This window comes from Pelodiscus sinensis, chromosome 32 (genome assembly GCF_052426305.1).
Source record: "Pelodiscus sinensis isolate ZL-2025 chromosome 32, ASM5242630v1, whole genome shotgun sequence".
NCBI lineage: Eukaryota > Metazoa > Chordata > Testudines > Trionychidae > Pelodiscus > Pelodiscus sinensis.
The window spans coordinates 561,663-589,614 of NC_143083.1; the positions used below are offsets into that span (position 1 = coordinate 561,663).

Here is a 27,952-nt window from a genome sequence, read left to right on the forward strand (position 1 = left end):
TCCATTTGGCTGCCTTAAGCATATGACTACCCTTTCTTTTTGCAGTCATCCTCTTTGTTCACTACACACCTTCTGTAATAAATGAGGCATGGGGCCTCAAACAACTACATTCACTACCCTGCTTCAATGTACAGGATAGTGCTCAGGGAATGAAACGGGGGAAGGAGGAAGATGTAGAAGAGTGTGTAATTAAAGATCTTAATGCATATGCACAAGCACTCAATTTCAGCTCTAACTCCAGTTGCAAAGTTTTTCTGTTGAGGCCACGTCTACACTATGTGGAAGATTGATACTGCTGCAACTGATCTTCCTGGGTTTGATTTAGGCTAGTGAAGACCTGCAAATTCGAACTGAGAGGGCTCCCCCATCGGTGCCAGTAATCCTGCTCCTCATGAGTAAGGGAAGCCAGCGGGAGCAGTTGCCCCCATCAACCTCCTGTTGTGTGGATGGCACAAAAACGTGATGTAAGATATGTTGACTTCAGCTATGCAATTAGCTTAGCTGGAGTTGCATATTTTAAGTTAACCTTCCCCTCTAGTGGCCTTAATGTGTTAGGAACTATTTCTCTGTATAGCATCTATTTCAAAGACCTTACATATAAAACTTGTTTATCACTCTCCTTCCTCCCCCCAACAAACACATGTACAGAGCAAAAGCAAGTACAGCTTCTGTTGCTGGTGTAGAAAGGAACAGATGTTGTGAGGCAAACTAATCTTTTGTGTTAACATAGCATTTGAGTATTAACTAACTTTGTTACTTTGCAGTACATCAAGAGTCACAAATCCCCACCTCTGACAATTGAGCAAGCATTACTGGAAGAAGTTGATTTACCATAATGAATAACCAGCTTTACTTTCACATGTGTAAGTTTCAAACCAATAAAATTTTCATCTGTTTTTAAAAAAGGCAGATACTGTATGCAAAATTAACTTGGCAGTAAGAATTCAGGCACTCTGTACATTTTATTCTCATGTACATGCTCCTTCATTACAGAAAAGTAGCCTCTCACTAGAGCAAGTGTTTGTTTTAATTATCTTGATTGTTTCTTAGCACATTAGCTTACCAAACAGCACATTTAATCTAGCAAGCAAACGAAGGATTATATGTTTGTTGCGTTAAAAAAAAAAAAAAAAAATCAAAATCTCCAGTGTAGTTCAAGTGAGGAGTCTGAAAGCAAAAGAACCATATTTAGTACATTGCTTCATTTTTAAACGGTGTATGAATATTTGTCCTCCTTAAGTTTGACAATTTCTGAACACCTACTCCAGGCAAGTTAAGGAGATGCTGCTTTACCTAGGTAAGGGCAAGCCACTTACTTTGAAAAACAAACTGAAGATGGTTTTATAAAAGTGTTTATTTGAAGGCAAAACAGTAAAATTCACAAGTTGGTAACATACATGTCTTTTGCTGATTCACAGACAGTTACAGTTTCACAGCTACAGTAAATCTAAACAAGCCGATTACCATATTGGAGTGGATGAATTTGAAGAGGGTTTTTAAACTGTAAAAACAGCTCTAGAAGAGGCTGCCATCTGGCAGACCTCTGCATTGGAGGTGCAGTGTAAGGATATCTAACAACTGTAGCTGGTGGTCTCTGGAAACAATTCAGTTACAAAAAAGGGTATTTTGTAGGTAAGGTGGTGGTTTTCATGAATGCTTCATATTTAGAAATGTGGGGTTAGGAAAATGGAGTCTTGTCTACTGAACTAGTTTTAGCTTTTATTCAAGGGTATATACAAAAATATAAAAAGGCTTAAAGAATGTCTTTCATTACAAAGCTTGAACATCTCAGAGCACTTGAATGGCTAAAACAGTTAACACTGCATTCTGAATAGAGTTGTGACTGCAGCAGGTGGTGCATAGGGGCTTTAAGTTGTGTAGTAGGTAATAATAAGCTCATACAGTGCTCATAGGTCACCTGTATTGGAATTAGGTGCTTCATTCCCCATTTAGACATTAGGATACACTGCTCAGCATCAGTCTGACTTGCTCCCAAGGCAGCACCCCTCCACTTCAAATAGAATTAACCTTTGAGAGAAAAACATACATTATGGAACAAGAGACATAGAATCATAACAAGTAACATTTGTATTCCAGGGGAATGAGTGGATCACAATCCTGGAGCCAGGGACAGAGAGCTTGGCAGGGGTTTAGTTCTAATATAAAACGGGGAACTAATTTTTAAAAGTTTGCAAAATAAATGGGTATTTTTAAACTTGCTAGACATGTAAAATGACTGGCCTTTTAAAAGCACTAAATTGTTGGTGTACATGTCATAGCTTTCCATTTTCCATCAGATTTAAGTGTAATTCATTTAATGTCACTTTCTCCAGACATTAATCCTGATTTATACAAGATTAAGTTTAATCTTTTGTAGGAGATGCAAGACATCTTTCTTCAGATTTCAGGGAGTCTTATTCAGGTGGTGGAGGGTCTTGGGTTTCACGCTTCACTGAAACAATAGGGAGAAAAGTTCTTACACATTCTGAAGTTAGTCTTAGTTCTGTCTGAAGAGTAGTAATGGGTGGGGTGTTTTTTTTTTTTTTTTTTTTTTTTTAAAACAGATTGTTAGTCTTAAGAGCTATGGCCAGAAGTGACTTTGCTGTGACTCCTCACAGGGCAATTGCTCAGGCCCCCATGAAACAAGTGACTTGTTTACTGTTTTTTCCCATTGCTATTTGTTAATCTTTACTCAACAAGGGTATTTATCCCTCAGAATTCCCCCCAAAGCCCATCCTTTCCTCATCTTCAAAATGAGGCTCTTTCTCTTCACCGTGGTACTGCTCACATTGGCCTAATTTACAGTTGTTTGCCAGTGTCATTTTTCCTGAGCCTCTACTGAGGGCCTGTGCTGTGCCTGTCCACTGCTGGTTCTGGTCCTTAAAGGAGCAGAACTCAACAATGAGCATGAGCAGCTCATAGCTGGATAGACAAAGCCATGCAAAAATGCCAGCCTGTCTTTCAGTCCCACAAAGCCATTTTTTCCTCCTGTTCTACAAGCTGCACTCCCCTTGGCTTAATGGCAGCCTCCCCCAGTAGTTTAGAGATTAAATCAGGTTTCCTGAAGGTTAAACACAAACTGCATAGCAATCACTCCACAGCCAAAACATGGCCTGTAGAGGAGGGAAATAAATGGAATTAGAATGGAAGTGACTTGGAAAGGAAGAGGTTAATTAAAAATGCACATGAATTTCTAAATTTCAAATTAAGCTCAATTCAGGTATTTAGAAAATGCATAGCTCTTTCCTGCTGCTATAGCATTTGCCATTTAAATCAAGTATTCTGGAATAAAGAGCAGCCATAGTTAATACTCCTGGGGGAATTCTATGTCACTGACAATGCAGAATTATTCAGAAGTTAGTGTCATGTACACAGAATTCCTCCTGCCCTTAAATGAGCTGCACTGCTGCTGGCTGACCTGGCAGAACCCAGCTTGTACATAGACATTGATGGGGGAGTTAACGAGTCCTTGGCAGGTGCAGTTCCCTGCATTAGACCTGGGACCAAATATGTTTCTACCTCTGAATCCCTTGGATATGGAGGAGGAGGGGTGCAGGTATCTGGACTTGTGAGAATGGGGGACAGAGGTATGGCTATCTGCTGTGGGGTGGGCCTGACTAGGCTTTGAGGAAGGAAAGGGTTGTGAGTGTCTGGCTCCCCAGCTGGGCTCAGAGGGAGGGCTGAGAAACAGGAACTAGGCTGTCACAGGGTTTCTTTAAAATCTCTACTCCTATGAGAATTTTTGGTGCATGTTGTCATCACAGACATACTTGCTAACAGATATTGAAATAAATTCCCAAAAAAATAAAAACAATCATATTAGTTTGTTAACAAATAAAATTTGCAGAATTATTCATGTTAAAATAGTGTGCAGGATTTTTAATTTTTTGGCACACAATGCCCCCAAAAGTAATGCAGTGTGACTACAACTCTTACCAAAGAAATTGGGATCTTCAGAGAGCAGAATTTACTTACCCAGAAATGTACAAGTGAATAATAAAACAATTATATAAAACTGTGTTCTTAATCTTTTGATTCCCTGTGTGACCTCCATTGGATTTTATGGTCTAGGGAAAACCTTGCCAAGTAGGCTGAAGAAGTTATTGTATTAACTACAAAGGATTCACAGGAGCTTTTTAGATTGTCCATCATCATTCACTTACATTCATCTCTGGCCTTCATGCGTGCAATAAACGAGTAACTTTTATTTCTGCGGTAATTTTCATATGGGTCATCCAGTGCAACTCCTACTCCTTTATACTGATCCCATTTATCTCGGATATCCCCTCCTTTAATTGGGTCTTGAATTCCTTGTTCCTTGGCTCCCAATCCTCCAGATCCACTCCATCCTAAAAAATGAACATGGGACAGTACCTTATTTGCTGTTAAAATTCTTAGTGTGAACTGTACAGGAATACACCCTTCTCACAGCTATTGTTTCAAGCTATATCAAGCGTTGTGTACTCTCTCGTTCATTTCAAGTATTAATTTCAAGACCTGCTGCTCTGCAGAGAATGGGAAATACCACCACCACCTAACAGAAGACACTGTGTGGGAGGAGCAGCAGTGCAGTAGGTTCCATGCTCCCACTCAACCACACAGATATAGTTTGTCTACTGGAGTAAGCACTTCATATAGGGAGTCCCTTTGCTGCCACCCCCATGGAAACCCCCATGCTTCTCTAGAAGGGAATGAGAGCTCCTTCTACCACCACTCACCATCTTAGTGAGGCTGGGGGTAGGAGGGATACAACAAGGTACATATGGGCCCCACATTGCCCTAAACTGGCCCTGCAATTAAGATCCATATAGAAAAGTTGGAACAAGTACGAGTGACTGTCTGCTGCAAGACACTTTGGGGTGCAGGAAACTAGTAATGATTAAAAGGAGAGGTCTATTTTGTCAGCTAAAATAATTTACACAGACAAGAGTGGGACTAAGATTTGGCATTACATTAGAAGGAAGGACAGTCAACAGGGCAGTAGTCTGGAATTCAGAAGGACCAAGTCTGATCTTATGCTTTTTGCCTGGCTTCCTCTGTGGCCTTCAAAAAGTCACTTAATGTCTCTGTGCCTCAATCCCCATCTGTAAAATGGGGATGACTAGTACTTTGCTAGAAGAGGTGAGGAAGGATAAATGTTAGTGTGAGTGCCTCTATCAATTATGATTACAGGGATCATTCATATACACACACACGAGCTGCAATAGAACAAGTGATAATACTGTTTCAGACAAGGCTGTACGATGGAAGTTTATCACAGAAGCCTAAAAACAACCCATGCTCTTCTAGTCCTTTTGTTTAAGGCACAAATAAGGTGGACAATTCAATTTGAAATATGGTAAGGGCTGTTATAAAGAGAACAGTAATTAACTGTTTTCCATGACCACTTAAGGTAGGACATTCTACAGCAAGGGAAATTTAAGTTAGATATTTGGAAAAGCTTCCAAACTATAAAAGGTAGTTAAGTGCTGTAATAGGTTACTAAGGGAGGTTGTAAAATCCCCATCGATGAAGGTTTTTAATAACCGGTTAAACAAAACACCATGGAGATTGGTCTAGATACACTTGGTGCTGCCTCAGCATGGTGGGGATGGACTAGAGATGACCGAGGTCCTACATTATTCTATACAGGAATGTATTTAGTCATGTCACTTTAGAGAAATATATATGACAGCAATTCTACTCAAAAAAGGGCATAATCAAAGTAGCTCAATTACAGTAGATCATGCTACAGCACTGATAGTGGCTAGAAGAGTCTCATTCTTGAAGTCTTTTCCACAACAATCAGGCCTAAGACAGGGCTGGAAGATGAAACCAGCACACTACCAGCACCTCAGATCTGGTAGTCTTTGCTCTTCACCCTTTGCTTTCATGTCTAAACCACTTCTTTTCTCCCTCCAATTTCCTGGAGGGCTGTGCTGCACCAAGTGTAGCCAGTTGCTAACAGCTTCCTCTCAGCTTGCAGCTGAAAGTTTTCCAGTCTCTCCTGCAATTGACTTTGAACCTGAGCCTAGGTTGGCCTAGTGGCCAGTGGAATAATATATTCCACTGTTCATATATTAAAAGTGACTAAGCAATGGAAAAGTCTATGTCTGAGACAAGTGATTAGACTTGGTAATTTTACTCTCTCAAGTATTTTAGGTTCAGGAGCTTTGGATTCCCACTTGATATTTAAAATACGGTAAGATAGTGGCTGTGAAAAGTGTTTAGCCTTCTTTGATGCCTGCTGTCAGTGGTCCAGGCCTATCAAAATTCAAACAGTCTGCTCAAAACATACATCTAGTAGACCAGTGTCTTATCGAATAGAGTTGATCCTAGATAACAGAGTATCAGAACAAGTTCCTCCCACATTTTATTAATGCAGCATGGTTTAATTTCTGAACTCTACACTCTTTAGGAGCATGACAAATTATGTTTAGGCAAAAAAGTCCAAGCCAGGGGTCACCATAAAAATTATATCAGCCTCTCACCAAATATGGAAGGCCTTGCTGGAGTAGGTGGTACACACACTATGTTCGTAAGTCATAAGGCTGGGGGTTCCCCCCCCTTTTCGGCTTAGAATCTTTCACAATTTGGATGTGGAATCAGGATGATTGTTTCAATCAAAGACAATAAATCTTACCCATTTTCACTAACATTTGATGCCCCTTATTTTCTTCTCCAAGTCTTGAATCGGGTATAGGAGGTCCTGAGCTAGAGCCTAAACCAGCAGCAGAGCTAAGAGAAAATATAAGTTTTAATTTATCATTAGAATGTTAACATTTCATTGTTAAAAGATATTCAATAAGTGATTTGTTATGCACATATATTGTTTAAACCTCTATAACCCATTTTCACTAACATTTGATGCCCCTTATTTTCTTCTCCGAGTCTTGAATCAGGTATAGGAGGTCCTGAGCTAGAGCCTAAACCAGCAGCAGAGCTAAGAGAAAATACAAGTTTTAATTTATCATTAGAATGTTAACATTTCATTGTTAAAAGATATTCAGTAAGTGATTGTTATGCACATATATTGTTTAAACCTCTATAGCCAATATAACTAGCCAGTTATAAACTTTTGGAAAGGCAAGATACAAGGTGTCTTGTTACAGCATGTTCTGTGCATTTCCACTACCACCTCCCTCCTTCCCCCTGCTCTAACCCAAACAGTAACTGTCCAGGATATCAAACACCATGGTTTTCTCAAGAGTAAACTGCAAACATGCCCAAAGGACTCCTCTTCCTTCCCATGTTCTGAACCTAGGGGTTTTTAATGCAATGTTTTAATACAAATAATGCAGTCATCACCAGGTACTATAAAATAATTTTAGTCTCTCCATGTAAATACAACATGACTGTGCAGTTTCTTCCAATTATGTTTTGATTAGCTTTGAATCCTGCCCTTTTCTACACAATTCATTATACAGAAACCCACAGAAGAGATGTTAGGCCAGTCTCTGCAGACAGAGTGTACATCACCAACTCAATCCAATGACAAGCCTTACGGAGGAGTAGGACTGCGAGATCGGGACCGGTGCCGCCTTCCCGGGGAGTAAGATTTAGATCTTGATCGTGACCGTGACCGTGACCGACTATGGGAAGAGTGGGACCTGCTCCTGCTTCTGGAAAGAGAGAGTGTATGATGTCAGTTATATTTCTCTGATACACAGGCAATATATAGCTTTTTCATGTGATTGCTTTTGAAATTCATATCTGACATTAAAGAAATAGTATTTTTAAAAAGGTAAGTTTATGGACAGAAATGTTGATATGTCATGCACACAGCCTTCACTGTGGCACATTCTATATATATTTGAGAAACGAAGTAAACATATTAATTTGAAACATCTGAGTCTCTAGCTTCATCGCCCTGAACAAAACCTTGTGATCTTTGGTGCATTGAAATAACTAAGTAAGGTTTCCTGAAGGAAGCAAAAAACAGAGTTAAGTTTCAGAATGTTCCATTTTCTGGAGAAGAGCCCTGCATTGCCAACCCACAAGCGATTTGTTGAATGTGCAAAGGGAGCATGGTTTAAAATAGAATCAGGAGCAGTGTTCCCTCTAACATTTTCTATTGTTGGGCGGGTTGAAATTTCTTGTGTGCAACACCAATACAGAGGTAGTGTGTGGATGTGCATCACCAATACAAACAAAAAATCTCACATTCTATGTAGATATCATGTTTTCCTTGCAACTACTAATACAATATTTACTGACACTGGAAAGGAGTGTAAAAGGCATTCACTAAGGTTTATAGTTTCTCTGGGGAATATTTAGGATCCATGTTATACAAGAACAAGTGAAAAAGATACTTGGTTTGAAATGCAATACAATACACCATGTATTAATTACTAACACAGGATTTTAAAAAATAATTAAGCTTAGAGTTTTAGATATCTGCAACACTCCAAAAAATTCCATTGAAAGAATTTCTCTCTTACCATAATCCATTAACACCTATGTAAAACTTGTTTGAAATATAATCATGCAAAATGTCCTGGCACAACCCACTCCTAAGCAGCCTGCTTTCCCCTCCACCTCTCCCTCCAATCCAGCCAGCATGGACTGCAGCAAGTGAATCAGGACACTCCAAATAAACTGCCCCGACTCCACCTCACAGTACAGATGCCAGCACCCACCCACCTACCCTCTTCCCCCTCCACCTTCCATTATGCAATCTGCTCCCCCCAGCCCGGCTGGGATAAAATCCTACTTCTCAAACTTGCAGGCACCAGCAGTCTAACTGAGAGTCAGGACAGAACAAGCAGCACAAACTCCCCCCGCTTCAACCTCACCCCAAAGTCAGCACCCATCTACCCCTACCTATCTCAGGCAGTCAGTCCCTTACTTCCCCCTTCCCAGCCCAGGAGGCTTGAGGAGAGCACTGGGTGTCTGTCTCTGCCCCTCTCTCCTCACGAAAACAGGACTCTCCAAATGCCCCTCCACTTGGACTAACCCCCAGCCGATGACTCCCTCTCTCCTCCCCTCAACCACTTACATCCCTCCTTATCTGCTCTGGGAGTTCCTCTGTTTCAAATCATGTAGCCCCTCCCCCTACCGATCAGATGAGCTCCCTGAGCCTAGGCTTATTGGTTAATCTAGTCAACTAGTCACATTCCCCCCCCCCCCTCCCCCGACGTCTCTGATATAGAAGCGGCAGCAGGCAGCCTATCTGCGAGTGGAGCTGATTTTTAAACTAGCTCCCGTGTGGCTCAGGTTTCATGTGGTTACTCAACTATTCAATTAACCAATAGCTAACATCCCTGGATCATACTGGCACAAATCCAACATTTTAGATTTATAGCCAACCATCATTCCTAATGGAGCTCTTACTTTCCCTTACCTGGACTGCGATCGTGAATAGGATCGTGATCGGGAACAGGATCGGGATCGGGATCTTGAATAAGAGCCAGATGATTTTGAAGATCTTGAATTGGATCGTGAGGAAGAGCGACCTCTGCTTTTAGACCTACTGCGAGATCGAGATGGCCCACTGCACAAGGATAACAAAATACCAAGAAACGTGAGCAGTATAAAAACAAACATATTTTCACTTAAACCAAATTTCAACATACTGCTGCTGTCTTGCTGACCATCTGGTGAAGCCAAAGCCTTGTCAGGGTGGCAAGTAGGGATGTCAACATGTAGATTTATTGGTTAATTCTGTTGACTAAACGTGCTCCCCCCCCCCCCGGCTGCCTCTGTATCAAAAGCAGGAAGGGGGCCAGCTCCCCATGAGCACATGATCCCGCATAGCCGCCCCTCTCACCTCCACGCCCCGCTGCTTCTGACAGAGATGCAACAGCGCAGAGGGGCTGGTGGAAGCCAGTGCACGCAGAAAGCCAGCTTTCAAGTGAGCTGCCTGCGTGCATCTGCTCCCATGGGCCCCCCACTGCAAACAAGTACAGATACAAAGGCAGTAGCGCAGGGTAGCAGGGGGCTTCCTGGAAGTGGGACTGGGAGTACCTGGCTGCCAGCCCAGCCCCCAAGGACTATCAAATAGTCACGTAACTGCTAAAATGTGATGCAGTTACACAACTATTCAGTTACACGCTATCTAACATCTCTAGTGGCAAGTATGCCGTTTTCTGTGTTAACTTTCTGAAGCTTAATTTAAGACATTATTGCCTCAGCACACCATCAAAAAGATTTTCAGTATATGACTGAGGCACCAGTAGCACAGTCTAAATGAATGGCAAGTGTTAGAAGGCAGCACAAGAAACCTCTTACCTATTTCTCTTCTCCTGACCTTTCCTCCGTCTAGCTCTCATTTTAGCTCTGAAGAACTCATACAGCCCATTCTGCTCCCAGCCTTCACTGCAAAATGTAAGCCACAAAGAGCCAATATATAAGAGCAGCTCACTTTTGTCACAGACACATTCAGCGTTTCCCCAGGAAATAGGGGATCTGGGGAAAGTGGTCTCATGCTCAGTATGAGACCAGACAATACACTGGAGTGGATGAAGTTCAAATAGTAACTTAAAAGCACTTACTTCGACATTAGCAAAACCAACTGAAAGACCTGAGAGTTTCTCAGTGCAGGGCATTTTCCTTACCATATTCTTACCTATATGCATTCTTACCTGTTTCTTGGCCTGTCATGAGATGGAGGACTATAAAATGCTTCAACTGCAGCCAGCAATCTCTCACTTGGAGGCATTGGAGGTGGAAGACGTATATCTTTAGGATCCAAAGGTTTATATTCGTGATCTTCAAGCTGCCAGAAACAAAACAAGTGGCTTTCAAGTCATGGAGTGACTACCTAAAGAGAGAAATATACCTAAAGAGTCTAACTGCTTTCATTACTGAATTAAAGACACAGTCTAAAAATAAGGCTTTGGCAGATACAAGTACTAGATCTAAATCTAGGAAACAAAACGTAAGTGTCATTTGCAGCATTACACTGCACTCATGATTGCTAAGCGTTTGACACAAACTTGGGAAACAGTCTTGCACTATGAAGAACAGAATTGAGAGACAGACAAGACCTATCAATGAATCTAGAACACTATATACATTTGAATAATTTAACCCATCCCATAGCAGCCAGTATGTTCCCTACAGTCTATTTTCTGGTGTTTTATTCACTTGTATTAAGTTAGAATTAAGTTAGAGAGCACAGGGGCATGAGGGTGATGAGGGGGTAGGCATCAGGGAAAAAGAGGGCAAAGAGGGCAGGTGCTAGGTGATTCTGGGGGTGAAGCAGAAGGGCAGACGGCAGGTGTGTAGAGGGAGGTGTAGCTCACATGATCAGAGTGGGGCTACTGGAGGAGTGGGCACAAGGTGGGAGAGAAGGGCTGGTGGAGAAGCCAGGTCTCAGGAAGGCTGAGGGCAGGAGTCAGGACAGCAGAAGAGGCTGAGGAGTTGGGGGGCAGCAGGCACCAGGGGAGCTGATGGAGCAAGGGGAGGAGACATGGCAGCAGAGGGAAAAGGTCGAGGTTTATAAGATATTTATTAATAACTTGGGCGATATGTATTAATAACTTATTAGTAATTACTGTTCTTATTCTTATTAGGAATTTATGCCATTAAAAAAAACTTTGGGGGAGGGGGGATGGTGAGTCCCTCTTGTCTGGCGAGTACGGTTTTGCTTAATTTGTCATGCCCTGGTGATAAATAACTCAATTTTAAGCTATTCCTAAAATTAATCATGAGAGTTTGATCTTTTAACCCTTCTGTTCAGTTTCCATTTCAGCCACTTACTTTCACAAGCGGAGCCATAAGTCCAGCAGGAAGATCAAAGTAGGGGACATTTGGCACCAGGCTAGGATCATCATGGTTCACGTGAGGGGGTCCTTGTCTCCGCATGTGAGGAGGCTGCCCGTTAAATCCATGTGGAGGAGGTCCAAAATCAGGGTGCTGCGGCCCACCCCAAGGAGGATGTTCACCAATTCCAGGATGAGGCAATCTATGCCCAGGGTGATGATGAGGAGGTCCAATTTCTGAAAAGAGAACAAAAAGCCTTCTTTGGTTTCATAAAAGTGAAGACAGAAAGAAGGGCACCTAATTGAGATGCCCCTAGTCCTCACTACATACATTTATTCTAAGGGGGGAAAGTCTTATTACAAGGAAAGCTCATGAAATACTACAAGGAAGACAAGACACTGGGTACAGGTCTGTGGTCATGAAGCACCTACAGTCTCCCTCCTTCCCTAGCATATCAGCCACCTACATCAATAGGAAATTTCAAAAACCCGTCACTCTGGGTACCTTGAGTTTGGAAAGTGCTAAAATGAAAGTTTCTATACTCAAAACCATGTTAACCCGCATTCAACAAAGATGACGCCCACATGATATACTTCTAAAGACTCAAACACTACTGACGTCCATCTCCAAAATCAGAAGCATAGACAAAACAGATGGGAGTGGTTTCACAGGAGGATATGACATGCAAGTGCATTCATAGAAAGGCATTCTGAAAGGAAGGAGAGAAAGTGTTCTTGTTAAAATAAGGAAATGACTGATCTCAATATGACCCCTAGTGGACAAAAATACTGGCTACGTGTACGAGGGATGTAAAATTTCAATTTGGCTAATCATATAATCCATGCAATTTGCATTGACTATTCAATTAGTCAACAAGGGCGCCTCTGCCTTTGAAGTGTAGCAATAGCCCTTCAAAAGCAAAAGTGCTGTGGGGAGCACGGGGCCAGCGGGAACTCAAGCAGTCCCCCACTGGCCCTGTGTTCCCCATGGCCTTTCAAAGTGGCAGCACCTCATGGAGCATGGGGCCATCGGGGGAGGCCCCAGCTGACCCCAGGCTCCATGCCACGCTGCCACTTTGAAGAACTCCCTCCCCTTCTCTGCCTCCCTCCCCCGCCTCTCTCTGATAGAGGCAGCAAAAGGGGGGGAAGCGACTAGTCAACAAGAATTTGCTTATCAGATAGCAGTTCACAGCCCTAGTGTGTACCAAGACAGCACACAACTGAGCCACTGTAAAATATTCTAGCAGAGCTGCATAGGAATTCTAGCCTGGAACAGCAAAGGCTGCTATAGGGCAAGAATGAGCGAGCAGGCAGGCAGACACAGCCACACTCCGGAGGGAGAAGCCTGCACTAGGACTACCTAACTCTAGATGGTGCTGGTAGTCTCTCAAATTGAGTTCTACTAAACATGAAAAAATTTCTCTGCTATTTTCAGGCTCTCCCCCACCCTTTTACATTTAATGAAGAAAAGTCTCTCCAGTTCCCTACTAGAATTCAGAGGAGGGATCAACTTATCTGGGTTTAACTCTATTCACGCCTATTTCTCAGGCTATTCTCCCTACTCATACTTCTAAAAGACTGAACTAGAGCAGGGGTCTGCAACCTATGGTTCTTAATATGGCTCAGTATGGAACTAAATATGGCTCTTTTGTCGTTCCCATACATGCAACTATTTAAATTAAAATGAAAAATTAATCTGAAATTTTAAAAAAGCATAATTACTCAGGTAGCTTGAATGCCTGCATGAACCTGAGTTTGACCAGTTATGATGCAAACTTCAAAGAAATGTGCGAAAAGATGCAGCAGCACAAGTGTCATTAAATAAAGTCTGAGAACAATGTTTCGTTTATGCTATTAATCATGTCAGTTATCAATATTAAGTTGTATATTTTCAGTCATGCAAATGGGCATTCCAATATGACTCTTTGTTGACCACTTGTTCTAAATTTTTATGTAGCATGGTTCTTTGGTTGGAAGAGGTTGCCAACCCCTGAATTAGAGCCCCTAAGAGCTATTTGACATGAAGCCGTTTTCTCTGGAGGTGGGTAGCAGGGGAGGATCATGTGAGGATTACCTGTTGTGATCCCTTCCTTTGGAGCATCTGGCATTGGCCACTGTTGGCAGACAGGATACTGGGCTAGATGGACCTTTGGTCTGACCCAGTATGGCCGTTCTTATATTCTAAGCAAGAGTTAATTCGTGGCAGTCCTGAGTTATGCAGGTGGTCAAACCAGATGATCATTGTGGACCCTTCTAGCTTTGGAAATCTACAACTAAGATGCATAGCTGCAAAAAGAGCACTACATGGTTTGCACTAGCACAAGGGTGGGCAAAGGGCCCTCCATAGGCCGGATCTGGCCCGCCAAGCTGATGGAAAGTCTCCTCACCCCCGCAGTGGCGAGACACACTGGCTGTTTTAAAACAGCTGGCTTCTATCTCTAGCTGCCACACACCTTTGACAATGGGTGGAGCTTTATTCACTCCCTGCCCCCAGGCTTATCAGGGCCTGTGGGTGGGGAGTGCAAAGTCTCTTGTATTCTTTCCATGCCCTGCCAGGGGCGCACAGTGGCTAGAGACAGACACTGGAGGTTTTAAAATAGCCATTATGACTCTAGCCGCCACATACTCTTGCAGGGTGAGGAGACTTCACGCACTGCCCTGTCTCCAGACCCTGACTGGCCTGGGGGCAGGGAAAGTGCATGAGGTCTCCTCCCACTAGGAGCCTAGAGGGAACCACCAGCTGTTTTAAAACAGGTGGCATTTCTCTTTAGGGGCGGGGGAGGGAGGAAGACTTCTCACACAAACCCCCCTATTGGCCTGGGGGAGCACAAGAAGTCTCCTGGCCCCACCCCTTCACTAGCATCTGGACACTCTTGCAAGAGGCTTTGGCCAACTGCAGTAATTTATAATGAGTTCCAACTGTCCATTACATCAGAGAAAGGAACAACGAGACGCAGGAGGCATCAAATGCCTTACACAATAACTCTCAGTACAAGCAAATAGCTACTTCCCAGCCCTTGAAGAGACAGAGCTTTCCCCATTCGTTTGACACCAAGCTCTCATCATAAGGAATTTTAAGCTGCAATCAGCATCAGCATCCTCAGCACCCACTTTACCTTGAGGGAAGTCCCCTTGGGGATAGTCAAAACGATGAGGATATGGTGGCCTTTCAAAGGGATGACGCGGTGGGAAGTCGTCCTGCATGAAGCGAGGTGGGAAGCGGTTGAAATTATGTGGATGTGGGGGCTGATTGAACTGGGGATGTTGCTGATGTGGAGGGAATGGGCCTCTGAAGTGGGGTGGACGTTGCATTCGAAATGGAGGTTCCCTTTGGCCCCCACCCCAGGGAGGCTGCTCATGCTGGTTATTCCATGGTGCTTCAAACTGGTTGTTCCAAGAAGGATCTGGCTGGTTATTCCAAGGGGTCTCCCGCTGGTTATTCCATCCTGAGTCTCTTTGTTCATTCCACATTCCTTCGTGGTTGTTATTCCATGGAGGACAGTGTGGTGGGCCCTGGGGGGAGGGTAAGGAGGCTGGTCATAAGGCTATAAATAATGTAATAAAAAAGGCTATTTTTGCTACCTAGCACGTGAGTCCTGCATGTGCACAGAAGAGGGGGAACAAATATTGGTGTACAGTCTGCTTTACATGCAAGTTCGGACAAACAGATGGAGAATTTGAGGAACCAAGTTCAGTCCTGTCATTAACGATAAGAAAATACCTGTTATTGAACAGAATATCTACCTAGCAGATATTTTAAATCTGGACTAGAGCATTTCCAGGTTTTCACCAAGCTCCTACCATGTGATTTTTACAATCTAACGATTATTGGGCACCTCAGCATAGTACTTTACCATAGCGATAGTGACATGTTTGGTACCTGTTGTTGACCCCAAGGTGCAACAGGATGAGGCTGGTCAAACCAGGGTGGTTTATTTGGAGGAATCTGATCATGAGGCCCAGGGCCACGTGGTCCAGAAGCTGCAGGATCTTGCACCCCAGTCCCTGTTGTATCATATTCTGAAGAACCAGCTAGAGGAAGCTGTGATTTGCCATCATCTGAAATAAATTGGAGACTCTCGTAAGAAGCACCCTCTGTTGCATGGAATTGCTACCAAACACTGGTTTGATCTACAGACTTAGTCCATTTCAAATTTCACTGGGCTCAATAAGCTGAGGTCAGGAGGTGCCCACCAAATTAAAACCCATCATTTAGTTTTATATTTATATTTATATCAGCTTCTGGAGACAGAAGGAAATCTACTATATATTTGTGTGTGCCTGCCTGTCTGTTCAAGATCTCCAAATTCAGTATGCAGCTTCCTCTTATCATAACTTAAACCAAGGCAAGGGTTTGATTGTGCCCAGAAGACAGGATGTGCCCAGAATGGAATTGCTTCTCATAAAACTATACAGAAGATACAATCACCAAGAAGTGAAAAGAGCTGGCTGAGACGTGTGCCCCACCCATCTGGGACTGCTCCAACCCCAAGCTTCTCAGGCCCCGGGGCCCTTTAGGAAGGATGGCCAAGGAGGGGGAGGTTGAAGGTCTTCCCCTATTTCTATGGGAACATTGTTGGTTGCTCCCTTTCATCGAGAGGTGAGGGAAAGTGCACAATTTGCTCCACTCCTCGCTCTTGCTAGGGGATGCAGAGGGCAGATGTATCAGGACATGCCCCAGCTGGGGGACATGCTCCCATCTCCTGGCTGTGCCTGCTGGAGCTGCAGTGGCTATGGAAAGGTGCTTTCAATCTGAACGCAAGCTGCTGCATTGACAGAGGGCTGGGGTACTCCCCTCTCTCGGGGGCAGCCTACATACTGAACTAAGAATGTTAAAACTTTGATTAGTCGATAGGGAGCCTCCGCCTTCAAAGATGAAAGTGCTGCGGGGAGCACAGGGCCAACAGGACAGTCCCCTCCTGGCCCCATGCTCCCCACAGTGATTCAAAGCAGCAGTATCACCTGGAGTCCGGGGTCAGCTGGAGACTCCCCTATGATCCCAGGCTCCATGCAGTGCTGTCGCTTTGAAATGCTGATCATGCCCCACATCATGCCCCACATGGCGTTTTAAAGTGGCAGCACTGCAGGCAGCTTGAGGTCAGCGGGGGAGTCCCCGGCTGATCCCAGGCTCCACACAGTGCTGCTGCTTTGAAGTATTCCCTTTTCTTCCCCCCCCTTGCTGCCTTTTTCTGACAGAGGCAGCAAGGGGAGGAAGCGACTAGCTATTCACATCCCTATACTGAACTCATCCCCAGCCCCACCCCAGAGCAATGATTTAAACAAAGAAAAACCAAACATTATTTGAGTTAAGGACCCAAGCAACACTTTTAATACACCTTCAGTCCCTCAAATGCTCACCCCGCTCAAAACAGCCACCACATTCATAGAATCATTGGGCTGGAAGAGACTCAGACTTTAAGATCAGAAGGGACCATTATGATCATCTAGTCTGACCCCCTGCACAGTGCAGGCCACAGAATCTCTCTCACCCACCCACTCCTGGAATAATCCTCTCACCTATATCTCAGATATTGAAGTCCTCAAATGATGGTTTAAAGACCCCAAGATGCAGAGAATCCTCCAGCAAGTGATCCGTGCCCCATGCTACAGAGGAAGGCGAAAAACCTCCAGGGCCTCAGCCAATCTACCCTGAAGGAAAATTCCTTCTCGATCCCAAATATGGCGATCAGCTGAACCCTGAATATGTGGGCAAGACTCACCAGCCAGACACTCAGGAAAAAATTCTCTATAGTAACTCCTATCATCCCACCATTGGCCTATTTACCACCAATAGTGAAAGGTCAATTAGTTGCCAAGATCATGTTATCCCATCAAACCATCCCCTTCATAAACCCATCTAGCTTAATCTTGAAGCCAGATAGGTCTTTTGCCCCCACTACTTCCCTTGGAAGGCTGTTCCAGAACTTCACTCCTCTAATGGTCAGAAACCTTCATCTAATTTCAATTCTAAACTTCCTGCTAGCCAGTTTATATCCATTTGTTCTTGTGTCCACATTGGCATTGAGCTTACATAATTCCTCTCCTTCCCTGGTATTTATCCCTCTAATATATTTAAAAAGAGTGCAATCATGTCCCCCCCTCAGCCTTCTTTTGGTTAAAGTAAACAAGCCAAGCTCCCTGAGTCTCCTTTCATAAGACAGGTTTTCCATTCCTCAAATCATCCTAGTGGCCCTTCTTTGTACCTGTTCCAGTTTGAATTCATCCTTCTTAAAAATGGGAGACCAGAATTGCACACAGTATTCCAAATGAGGTCTCACCAGTGCCTTGTATAACGGCAGCAACACCTCCTTATCTCTACTGGAAATACCTCGCCTAATGCATCCCAAGACCATATTAGCCTTCTTCATAGCCATGTCACATTGGCGGCTCAGTCATCCTGTGATCAACCAGGACTCCGAGGTCCTTCTCCTCTTCCATCACTTCCAACTGATGTGTCCCCAGCTTATAACTAAAATTCTTGTTATTAATCCCTAAATGCATAACCTTACACTTCTCACTATTAAATTTTATCCTATTGCTATTACTCCAGTTTACAAGGTCATCCAGATCTTCCTGTATGCTATCTCAATCCTTTACTGAATTGGCAATACCTCCCAACTTTGTGCTATCCGCAAACTTTATTAGTACACTCCCACTTTTGATGCTGAGGTCAGTAATAAAAAGATTAAATAAAACTGGTCTCAAAACTGATCCCTAAGGAACTCTGCTAGTAACCTCCCTCCAACCTGACAGTTCACCTTTCTGTATGATCCGATGTAGTCTATCCTTTAACCAGTTGCTTATCCACCTCTCAATTTTCATACTGATCCCCATCTTTTCCAATTTAACCAATAATTTCCCATGAGGGACTGTATCAAACGCCTTACTGAAATCGAGGTAGATTAGATCCACTGCATTTTCTTTGTCTAAAAAAATCTGTTACTTCCTCAAAGAAGGAGATCAGGTTGGTTTGGCACGATCTACCTTTTGTAAAACCATTTTGTAATTTGTCCCAATTGCCATTAACCTTAATGTCCCTAACTACTTTCTTCTTCAAAATTTTTTCCAAGACCTTGCATACTACAGATGTCAAACTAACAGGCCTGTAGTTACCCGGGTCACTTTTTTTTTTCCCTTTCTTAAAAGTAGGAACTATATTAGCAATTCTCCAGTCAAATGGTACAACCCCTGAGTTTAGAGATTCATTAAAAAAATTTTGCTAATGGACTTGCAATTTCATGTACCGGTTCCTTTAATATTCTTGGGTGAAGATTATCTGGGCCCCCCGATTTATTCCCATTAAGCTGTTCGAGTTTGGCTTTTACCTCATATATGGTAATATCTACCTCCACATCTTTATTCCCATTTGTTATGTTGCCATTATCCCTAAGCTCCTCATTAAAGACTGAAGCAAAGTATTTTTTTAAATATTGGGCCATGCCTAGATTATCCTTAACCTCCACTCCATCCTCAGTGATTAGCAGTCCCACTTCATTTTTTTTCCTATCTATATGGCTATAAAACCTTTTACTATTTGTTTTAATTCCCTTTGCAAGGTCCAACTCTACCTGACTTTTAGCCTCTCTCACTTTGTCCCTACACTTTCTAACCTCAATAAGGTAGCTTTCTTTGCTGGTCCCTCCCATCTTCCACTCCTTATATGCTTTCTGCTTTTTCTTAGTCACCTCTCTGACATGCTTGCTCATCCAACTTGGTCTAAAACACCTACCTATAAATTTTTCCCCTTTCTTGGGATACAGGCTTCTGATAGCTTCTGCAACTTTAACTTAAAATAATCCCAGGCCTCCTCCGCCTTTAGATCCATAATTTCTTTAGTCCAATCCACTTCCCTAACTAATTTCCTTAATTTATTAAAGTTAGCCATTTTGAAATAAGAAACCCTAGTCTCAGATTTATTTTTGTTTATCCTTCCATTTAGTTTGAACTGAATTAGCTCATGATCATTGGAGCCAAGGTTGTCCCCTACAACCATTTCTTCTATGAGGACCTCACTACTCACCAAAACCAAATAAACGGCATCCCCCCTTGTTGGTTCAGCAACTACTTGATGAAGAAATTCATCAGCTATCGCTTCTAGGAAAATCTGAGCCCTATTACAGTAAAACTCCAGTGGTCCAGCATCCAGTGGTCCGGCACTCCTGATGGTCCAGCACCATCTGGAACCCGGAAGTGCTCTGGGCAGCCGGACAATTGGAGCTGCTCTGCCCCCGGCTTCCCGGAGTCAGTCGCTGGTCAGTTTAAGCAGCAGCTGACTTGGGGACGCCTGGGGCAGAGCAGCTGGGGTGCTGCTGGGTTGGACCTGCAGTGCTGAGGGGCGCATCCCCCCCACTCCACCTCAGCCCCTCTTAGGCCCCCCCTTCCGATGGTCCAGCATATTTGATAATCCGGCACCCCCTGGGTCCTATAGGTGCCGGATTATCGGAAGTTTATTGTATTATTACTAGCACTTGTTCTCCAGTCTATATGTGGAAAGTTGAAGTCTCCCATGATTACGCAGTTTCCATTAGTATTTACTTTATTAAAAACATTAAAGAGGTCTCTATCCATATCCAAATTAGATCCCAGTAGTCTACAGCACACCCCAAGCACTATCCCAGGAGAGGATCTAATAGTTTTCTTCCCTAATGTGAATTTTGCCCAGACATACTGTCTTCTCCGGCAGAGCCAATCCCAACTATATCAACTCAGCCAGGGCTTTGTCAAGCCAACACTTAAAAACCTGTAGGGATGGAGATTCCACCATGTTCTAGAGCAAGAGCCTAATCAGTCCCCACTCATTAGGATCCTAGTAAAGCAACAGAAAGCAAGAGACTCTGGAATCACCTAGTCCCCAATTCCCTACAGCAAGAATTTAATAATAAAACACATTTAGGCTACGTCTATACTGCACTCTTCTTGTGCAAAAGTCTATGCAAATAAAGTGCAGATTAGCATATTGCCATGCTTCATTTGCATAAATAATTAGGAGCCATTTTTGCGCAAGAGGCTTTTGCACAAAAAGGAGCTGTGTAGACGGTTCCTTTTTGCACAAACCCCCCTTCTTGCACAAGAGCCATTCTTCCTCATTTTGTCAGGAAGAACAGCTCTTGCACAAAAGCCGTCTACACAGCTCCTTTTTGCGCAAAAGCCTCTTGCGCAAAAACGGCCCCTAATTATTTATGCAAATGAAGCACAGCAATATGCTAATCTGCACTTCATTTGCATAGGCTTTTGTGCAAGAAGAGTGCAGTATAGACGCAGCCCTAGTGACTAGTCCAATGTATTTTCCAATGTTCTGGTGTTACCCAAACAGGAAAAAAAAGTGTCCCCTTGGCCAGGAGCCTACAATTATTGGTTTCTTTATTTCAGGATAGTTGTAAACGCTTACCAACAAGGTTTCCTCTAAGCTGCACAGTGTAGCACGGCCCTGCAGCTGATTAATGAGCCCAGCCCAGCGGCTCAGAGCTGCTAGGCAGTGAACTACCTGGAGCTTGGGAGGGGGGGTTGAGAGAAAGAGGTCTGTATTTCTCCCTCAACTACAGCAGCAGCTCCCTGCTGATGACACGAGTAGCAAAACTCTCTCAGCCGGTCTAAATGGCAGCCAAGCAGCTATGGGACCTTGCTGCAGCACAGTTTAGAGGGAACCTTGTTTTCCAAGTGTGCAACAAACCTCAGTATGTCACACAATCTTGAAGTGGCACCAACTTCAAGTCTAGCAATTTTTTTATGAAGGCATAGCAAGTCCTATGTCTTCCCCAAAACCCCTACCAGTTTTTTGGGAGGGTAAAACAGACTTTACAATCACATTTCTCCATTTAATAAATATGGAATCTGTTCTCTCCATACAGGAAGTGCTGTCAAATGCACAAGGGAAAAAACCTTTAAAAACATTTTTGCCAATATCTTTCAGTTTGAGTGACTGCTGAAAACTCATCAAAATATTCAAATAAATTCAACTCAAGTTGATTGCCCTTTTAAAAGGGCCTTATTTGATATGCCAGCATTGCTTTTCTCTGGCAAAATTAAAAACCTGTGTTCCTAGGTATTTAGGTACATACATCAGTATCCAAAGATATTATTTGCAAAGGTCCTGAACAGAATTTAATGGTATTTGTGAATGCCCAGCTCCTTTAAATCAAGCTACCAAAGATAAATAAGAATCACACACTACCAAGAACAGACCCATGAATAGGGCTCGACAAAGTATTGAGTCTACTCGCCATTTCAGCCGGGCGCCTGCGCAATGTGGGGCTGGCGCCGTTCGCCAAGCCCTGCCCATGAACATTTACAGTCATACTGTAAACTCTTAAACACAAGTGGTTCTGGTTAGAGAATGGTACAATACCATAAGGCTAAAGATGGGGACGATCACTTCAAATCAATAAGGTATTCAATCTAATTTAAAAGTTATTCAATTTTTATATTGCAGTAGTTCATGAAAGCTACAACCAGAATTAGCCCTGAGAAGCTAGACACCATAAAAACAAGAAGTATCTGCCCACTGAACTTATAAGCGATGCTAAGTCAGTCTAAATAGCAGCCCACTAGGAGACAAGTGATGAATTCTGAGGAAATTGCCACGGATTGCCTTGTAACACATACAGATGTGAAGGTTTAACCAGTTAATTGAGGTGAGCAGTCATGGATAGGGTTTGCTTTGGACAGGCTGGAGCAGCCCCTGCCTGCAGCGGACCCATGCACCCCTCATGCAGGGGCTGCTCCAGGATTCCAACTGATGCAGCCCCTTTCTGCAGCAGGGTGTGTGCACGGGCGCAGGCAGGGGCTGCTCTGTACGGGCTGAAGCAGCCCTAGCCTGCTGCCAGTGGGGGGGCAAGCCCAACCCTAGAGCAGCCCACCCCCGCTCCTCCTCCCTTTAATTATGTATGTTTAACCAGTTAGCCAATTAAACAGGATTTTACACACTTAGTAACACACAAGGCCCGAGAATGCAATCATACCTGTTTGACTGACTGGAGCAGGTGTTGGAGCCGGAGCAGGTGTGGGAGCTGGAGCTGGGGGTGTTGATTTTACTTCACTCTCAGGTGGTGGTATTTGTATTTGTTGTTGCGGCTGCTGTGGCTGTTGTGTTAAGCTATTGACAAACTCTTCATGTTGTGTTTTTAGGTTCTGTATCTGCTGCTGGAAGGCCACCTGCACAGGCTGTACCACTGATGCATATTCTGTGATCAAAGTTGCCTGACAGGATGACATACAAATTAAGATGAGCATTTCCAAGAAGCTGCTGTTGCCGCCACAACAAATACCAGCCCTGCTCATATAGGCTCCCCCAGATAACATATCCCCTCTTCCAACTGTACTTGTCTTATTTGAAAGTTGGGAGTTAGGACATCTAGAATGAATGCTGCTCACAAGGGGTTAACCACTAATACATATGGTACTATAAACAACTTTAACAACAGTCAGAGAAATAAAAGAATGAAAGGCAAGCAAGCAAAAAGTGGAAGTGGGTGTAAAGAGAACACACACATCAAGAGAGAAGGGTCAGAGATGAGGAAGCTGATGGGATAAAGGGATGAAGAAACTAGGCCTAATCAGAACAGTATTATTTTATGCTATATTTTAAGTGGCCCCATTTTATTAACTTTTGTAATTCAGTAGAGTAAAAGTTCATAACAAAGATACCGCTACTATTTATATCTCACAAAAAAAATGAGTTACTGCATTTGACACTTAAAATGTGTCTGTAATCTATTATGTAATTATAAAGAGAGCCCAACTTTCTCTCATGGCTAACCTGGTACTGGCCAAGTCCAAGAGCTGGGCTCTGTAACTGCTGAATAATTGATTCATCAAAGTAGCCATTTTTCTCCCACAGCTGAAGAAGCTGTATAAATCCAGGAAGAAAAAGAAATTCTGTTAAGCACATGACAGGCGTGACAGAATAAAATTAGGGTATAGTAAGCTACACCGCTCCTCCAACACTGAAAACAGAAACCTAAGGCTCAACCTAAAACTACTCACTCTGGCAATTTTCTGTTGCTTATCCTCTTCCACAGCTAAAAAGCTAGTACAATATATAGGTACAACCACCTTCTGTAAAGCAGCCAGAAGATCTCGTGCTTGCTTCCGCTGGCTATAAAAGGGAGAAAAAAGTAGATGAGTCTTTATTATACTGTTAAATGAGCTACAATATCTACATATGTATCTCATCCAAATACAGAAATATATGGTTAGTAACTCATTTGTATATGAATAACTACTTTTCATTTTTAACCAGCTGTAACCTCATTTTTAACTTCAGCTGGCAATGACTTTAAAAGTTAAAGAACTGAATTATTAGCACTTTGCAGCAATTATAAACATAACGCTACACTCACTAAACATGATAGAAACATGTACTTAAAAACATATTTAAAAAACTGTGTCAAATCAGACCAAGTATAAATTGTATACCAGGGTGCTCCCTGACTATCCCTTAAACTAATGAGTGTAACAAACGAGAGTAACAAACTGAAGAATACATTTTAATCCTTACCAGTGATGCAATACATCATTGATTAGGTAGATTAAGTGTAACCGAAGCTCAAAGTGAGCCCCTTCAGCTGTTATGCGATTTCGTAGATGTCCAGCCATCAGTTCACAGTGCTGAGGAGACTTTGCATTACTAAACATCCAGTTTTTTCCAGCCTTTAATATAAAATATTTTAAATTGATTTTCAGTCTGACGTGTTCACATTGATTTATGAAATCTACACAACAGATCACTACTGTGCAAGAAAAGGAATTCCCATGTAACTGCTGTTACTGAGTATACTGTACAACTAAACAAAGAAGCAGCTAACAAACTGTATATGGTACTACTAGAGGTCACAAACTATGTTCAGAGTAGTAATTATATTTAATGGCTTTCAGGGTCAAGAAAATATTTTTCACTGAATTTTGTCTAGCAGACTTAATTACTCTCACTCATCTTTTGGGGCTTTGTGCATCCCATTTTGCTTTTGCTCAATGCCTGATATTCAATGATTTGTTGTTTGGGCTTTCTCTTCCCTCTATGGAGACCTTTACCAGACTTCCAAAGCATCAGAGTTACGAATGAGCTGCCCTAATAGTACTGTAAATTGGAACTGATCTAGTTTCCCTGTGTAGGATGGTTCAGCCCCCATCTCTTGCCCCAACTCCCCAAAGTACCACTTGCTCCTGGCTGTGAACTGCCTTCATGTACAGAACAGCAGTCAAATTCCAAAGAGCTGTTCATAAGCAGAACAGGAAACATGGAATCACTCACAATTAACAGAGAGGATAACATTCACAGCTGAAACAGCACCAGTCCGATCTATTTACATACAAATACACCCTCCTAAAGCAGCACGTCAGGGCATGTGTTACACAAGTATATCACCTGCAAAGGCAGGAACAGAATACATGGATGAACTTAAGACATTTACTTACTGAGATTGCATCTTTTGTACATGTGTCAATTATTGGCTGCAGCAAGTTATCAAATTCATTCATGTCTAGCTGGGTTTCCTCCAGGACTTTCTGCATTTGTTGTTCAACTGCAAGGGCTACTGCTGATGTAACTTGTTCCTTTAAAAAACAGAAACAAACCACTTTTAAGGATTGCCAATATCCTCTTGATACTAAATTCAGCAAATAAATCTGCTGTGCTCCTAGTCACAGGAAGCCCTCTACAGAGACCAAGATTCTTTACTCCCATTGAGACAGTTATAGCTACGTTTCAAGCTGGCTGTCACTAACCCCTTGTCTACCTAATTCCCCATGAGAAATCCTGTCTCTACTGGTATCTTAAAACCCTTGCTCTAGAAGAAGCCAAGCAAGAGCTAAATGCTTAGCATATAATCTAGGTCCATACTCAGAGAACTCTACAGTGTGATGCAACACCTCTTCAGTACTGAGCTGTGTCCCATGAAAACCACTGGGTCCAAAAAGCAACGTTTCACCCTCATAAAAATAGACCACTGCATGCTGAAAGTCTCCGCAAAAATCACAGCACATATCAAAGAGTAGGGCAACTGCCATTTTATGCAAGCTGAGTGCCATTTTCACTCTCCCAATAGGTTGGGTGCCTCTGCTCCAAACAGGTTATCACTTCTTTTCTGCAGGACATACCATACACAAAGTGATGCCAGCTCATGTCTCCTCCCAGGCCACAATTCTAAAATTACCACTAGCTAGAAGCAAGATGTTCAGAATTCCCTTAAATCCATACCCTCGTGGGCACACTACAAACTGCTGCCCCTGGGAACCCAACGTAAGCAAAGCTGATCTTGACCCTACCTGTCGCATAGCAAGTAGATGCTGCTCCTGCTGCTGGAGATTCCATTGGCTCTGCTGGATAAGTTCTTCCACAGAAGGAGCACCCTGAGGAGCTGGGATAGTTGCAGCTGGTGGAACAGAGGGCTGTGACAATGGTGGGATCTGTGCAGTGGCCTCTATGTCTTGAGTCTGTTTGCAGAGCACTACAGCGGGGAAAAAAGTTCACAGTAAGAATCATAAGTGACCCACTTGTTTACATCAATATCCTAAACCACTAGGGCTGTTAATGGTTAACTGGTTAATGGGTGAGGTTTACTGATTACAGTTAACCAATGGGGGCTGGAGTACCTACACATACAGGTGGGGGGCTGCTCCAGCCCAGTGGGGCCTTCTGTGGGCGGGGGTCATTCCAGCCCAGCCAGAGCAACCACAACTGTGGTGGTCCTGGCCCCAGTGTGAGACAGGCAGAGGGTGCTCCAGTTCCCTGCCTCCAGTTAACTGGTTAAACATTAAGTTTAACTGATTAACTAGTTTAACGGGACTTTACACCCCTACTATCCCTGCAGTTAGCTTCAAAGCCAAATCCCACCCACCCCCTACACTTACACAGTTCTATATTATAAAACTAACACTAACTAAACAGAAGCACATTCCTGAATACTTAATCTGAAGTTTCAGCACATACCATTCAACATGATTTTAACATGTTTTTAACAATGGGACCCTGGACATCCCAAGCTGGATTTGTTGCAGACGTTCTCATTCTAAGGATACTTAAAGGGAGGAGGGATAGCTCAGTGGTTTGAGCATTGGCCTACTAAACGCAGGGTGGTGAGCTGCAGAGGCCATTTGGGGCAAAAATTTGTCAGGGATGGTACTTGGTCCTGCTGTGAAGGCAGGGGACTGGACTCAATGACCTTTCAAGGTCCCTTCCAGTTCTAGGAGATAGGCAATCTCCATTAATCTAAAGTATGTCAGATCAGCTTTTCCATAATGACTCATTTAATTTTTCTACACTTGACCAGAAGAGGATCCTTAAAAGAAGATAAGTGACCACAACCAAAGGACTAGCTATAAAAAAATAGAATAAACTTCTAGCCAAGCTTTTGCCTAGGACAACACACCAGGTCAGAGACTCTAGGTTGAACTAGATCAAATTCACCGTTTCCTCCCCCGCATCACAGGTTTCCTCTGCACTCGGAAGTCAGGGAAACACTCCAAGTAACAGAGTGGAGCGATTAAAGCAGGGGGCTAGGGACCAGGCTGCTTTGCCAACCCCCCCCCCCCCCCCCCGGGCAGGGGCGGCGAGTGCTCTGCCGCCCCCGGCACTTACGCTGCTGCTGCTCCAGCGCCAGTTTGTACTTGTAGTAGCCGTAAAACTCGCCCCCGAAGAGGAACGAGAACTTGGGATTCTCCTTCTGCTTCTCCATCGTCATCTTCTCGAACTCGGGCCCGTTCCGCGCCACGAACTGCGCCAGCTTGTCAATGACATTCCGCAGCTCCTGGTCTGGGGGCAGAGGGGACGTGACCGTCCGGCCCCCGCCCCCGCCCGGGCCCCGGCCTCGCCCCCCGCCCCCGAGCTCCCCCCCGCTCAGCTCGCGCCCCCAGCCCGTTACTCCCCCCCTCCGGCCACCCCGCGCCTGCGGGGCCTTGGCCGCTCTCACCTTCGGGCGGCAGCGGCATCTCCATGGCGGCTGCGGCGGAACGAGGCTCGTCTCCTCGCCCAGGCCCAACGCCAGGCCGCCCTAGGCCCCGGAGACCGGAAATGCCGCAAGAGGAGCCTTCGCGGCACTGGCGCGCCCGCGCTTTACGGGTCCGTCGCCATAGCAACAAGCGGGAGGGAGGCGGAGTCGCCTCTCAGCGGCTGCCGCGGCCCCACCGGGGCTCGGCTCGTTCGCGACGCGCAGCGGGACCCTGCTCCGCGGCCGAGGTGAGGGATGGGGCGGCCTCTCCCGCCAGCGCCCCTCGGCTGAGACCCGGCATGGCCCACGCCGGGGACAGACGGGGCAGCGAGTAGCTCCCGCCGC

At 44.0% G+C, this 27,952-nt stretch overlaps 2 protein-coding genes across 10 annotated transcripts in view; one reads left to right on the top strand and one right to left on the bottom strand.

Moving 5' to 3' along the window:
- C32H19orf44 (chromosome 32 C19orf44 homolog) overlaps positions 1-7,545 on the top strand; it is a 22,747-nt gene extending 15,202 nt beyond the window's left edge. For 2 of the 6 annotated variants that reach the window (XR_012896757.2, XM_006122448.5), the window contains 2 exons: positions 765-863; positions 7,407-7,545. Coding sequence is in view for 4 of the 6 variants with exons in the window: in XM_006122448.5 (XP_006122510.2) it covers positions 765-836 (72 nt within the window). In the remaining 2 variants the exon portion in view is untranslated. Of the gene's footprint in view, positions 1-764; positions 2,552-7,367 lie in introns of those variants that run through there. The other 4 variants (XR_012896758.2, XM_014573316.4, XM_006122449.5 and 1 more) reach the window with 2 other exon arrangements.
- CHERP (calcium homeostasis endoplasmic reticulum protein) lies at positions 1,337-27,755 on the bottom strand. Of its 4 annotated transcripts, XM_075903366.2 has the most exons (19): positions 27,590-27,748; positions 27,259-27,432; positions 25,947-26,128; positions 25,098-25,235; positions 24,181-24,332; positions 23,667-23,778; positions 23,440-23,529; positions 22,643-22,880; positions 15,565-15,743; positions 14,801-15,197; positions 11,683-11,921; positions 10,563-10,696; positions 10,210-10,296; positions 9,323-9,472; positions 7,485-7,601; positions 6,842-6,922; positions 6,623-6,717; positions 4,164-4,349; positions 1,337-2,028 (listed from the first exon to the last, which is right to left on the bottom strand). In XM_075903366.2, exons 1-19 carry the CDS (start codon positions 27,612-27,614, stop codon positions 2,024-2,026), a joined length of 2,781 nt encoding a protein of 926 aa, XP_075759481.1. In that variant the 5' UTR covers positions 27,615-27,748; the 3' UTR covers positions 1,337-2,023. The 4 variants fall into 4 exon arrangements, with proteins under 4 accessions (XP_075759481.1, XP_075759480.1, XP_075759483.1 ...); XM_075903365.2 differs by lacking the exon at positions 1,337-2,028 and having other exon boundaries at positions 4,156-4,349; XM_075903368.2 differs by lacking the exons at positions 1,337-2,028; positions 23,440-23,529 and having other exon boundaries at positions 4,156-4,349; positions 27,590-27,755.
- Between the last annotated feature and the right edge of the window lie 197 nt (positions 27,756-27,952).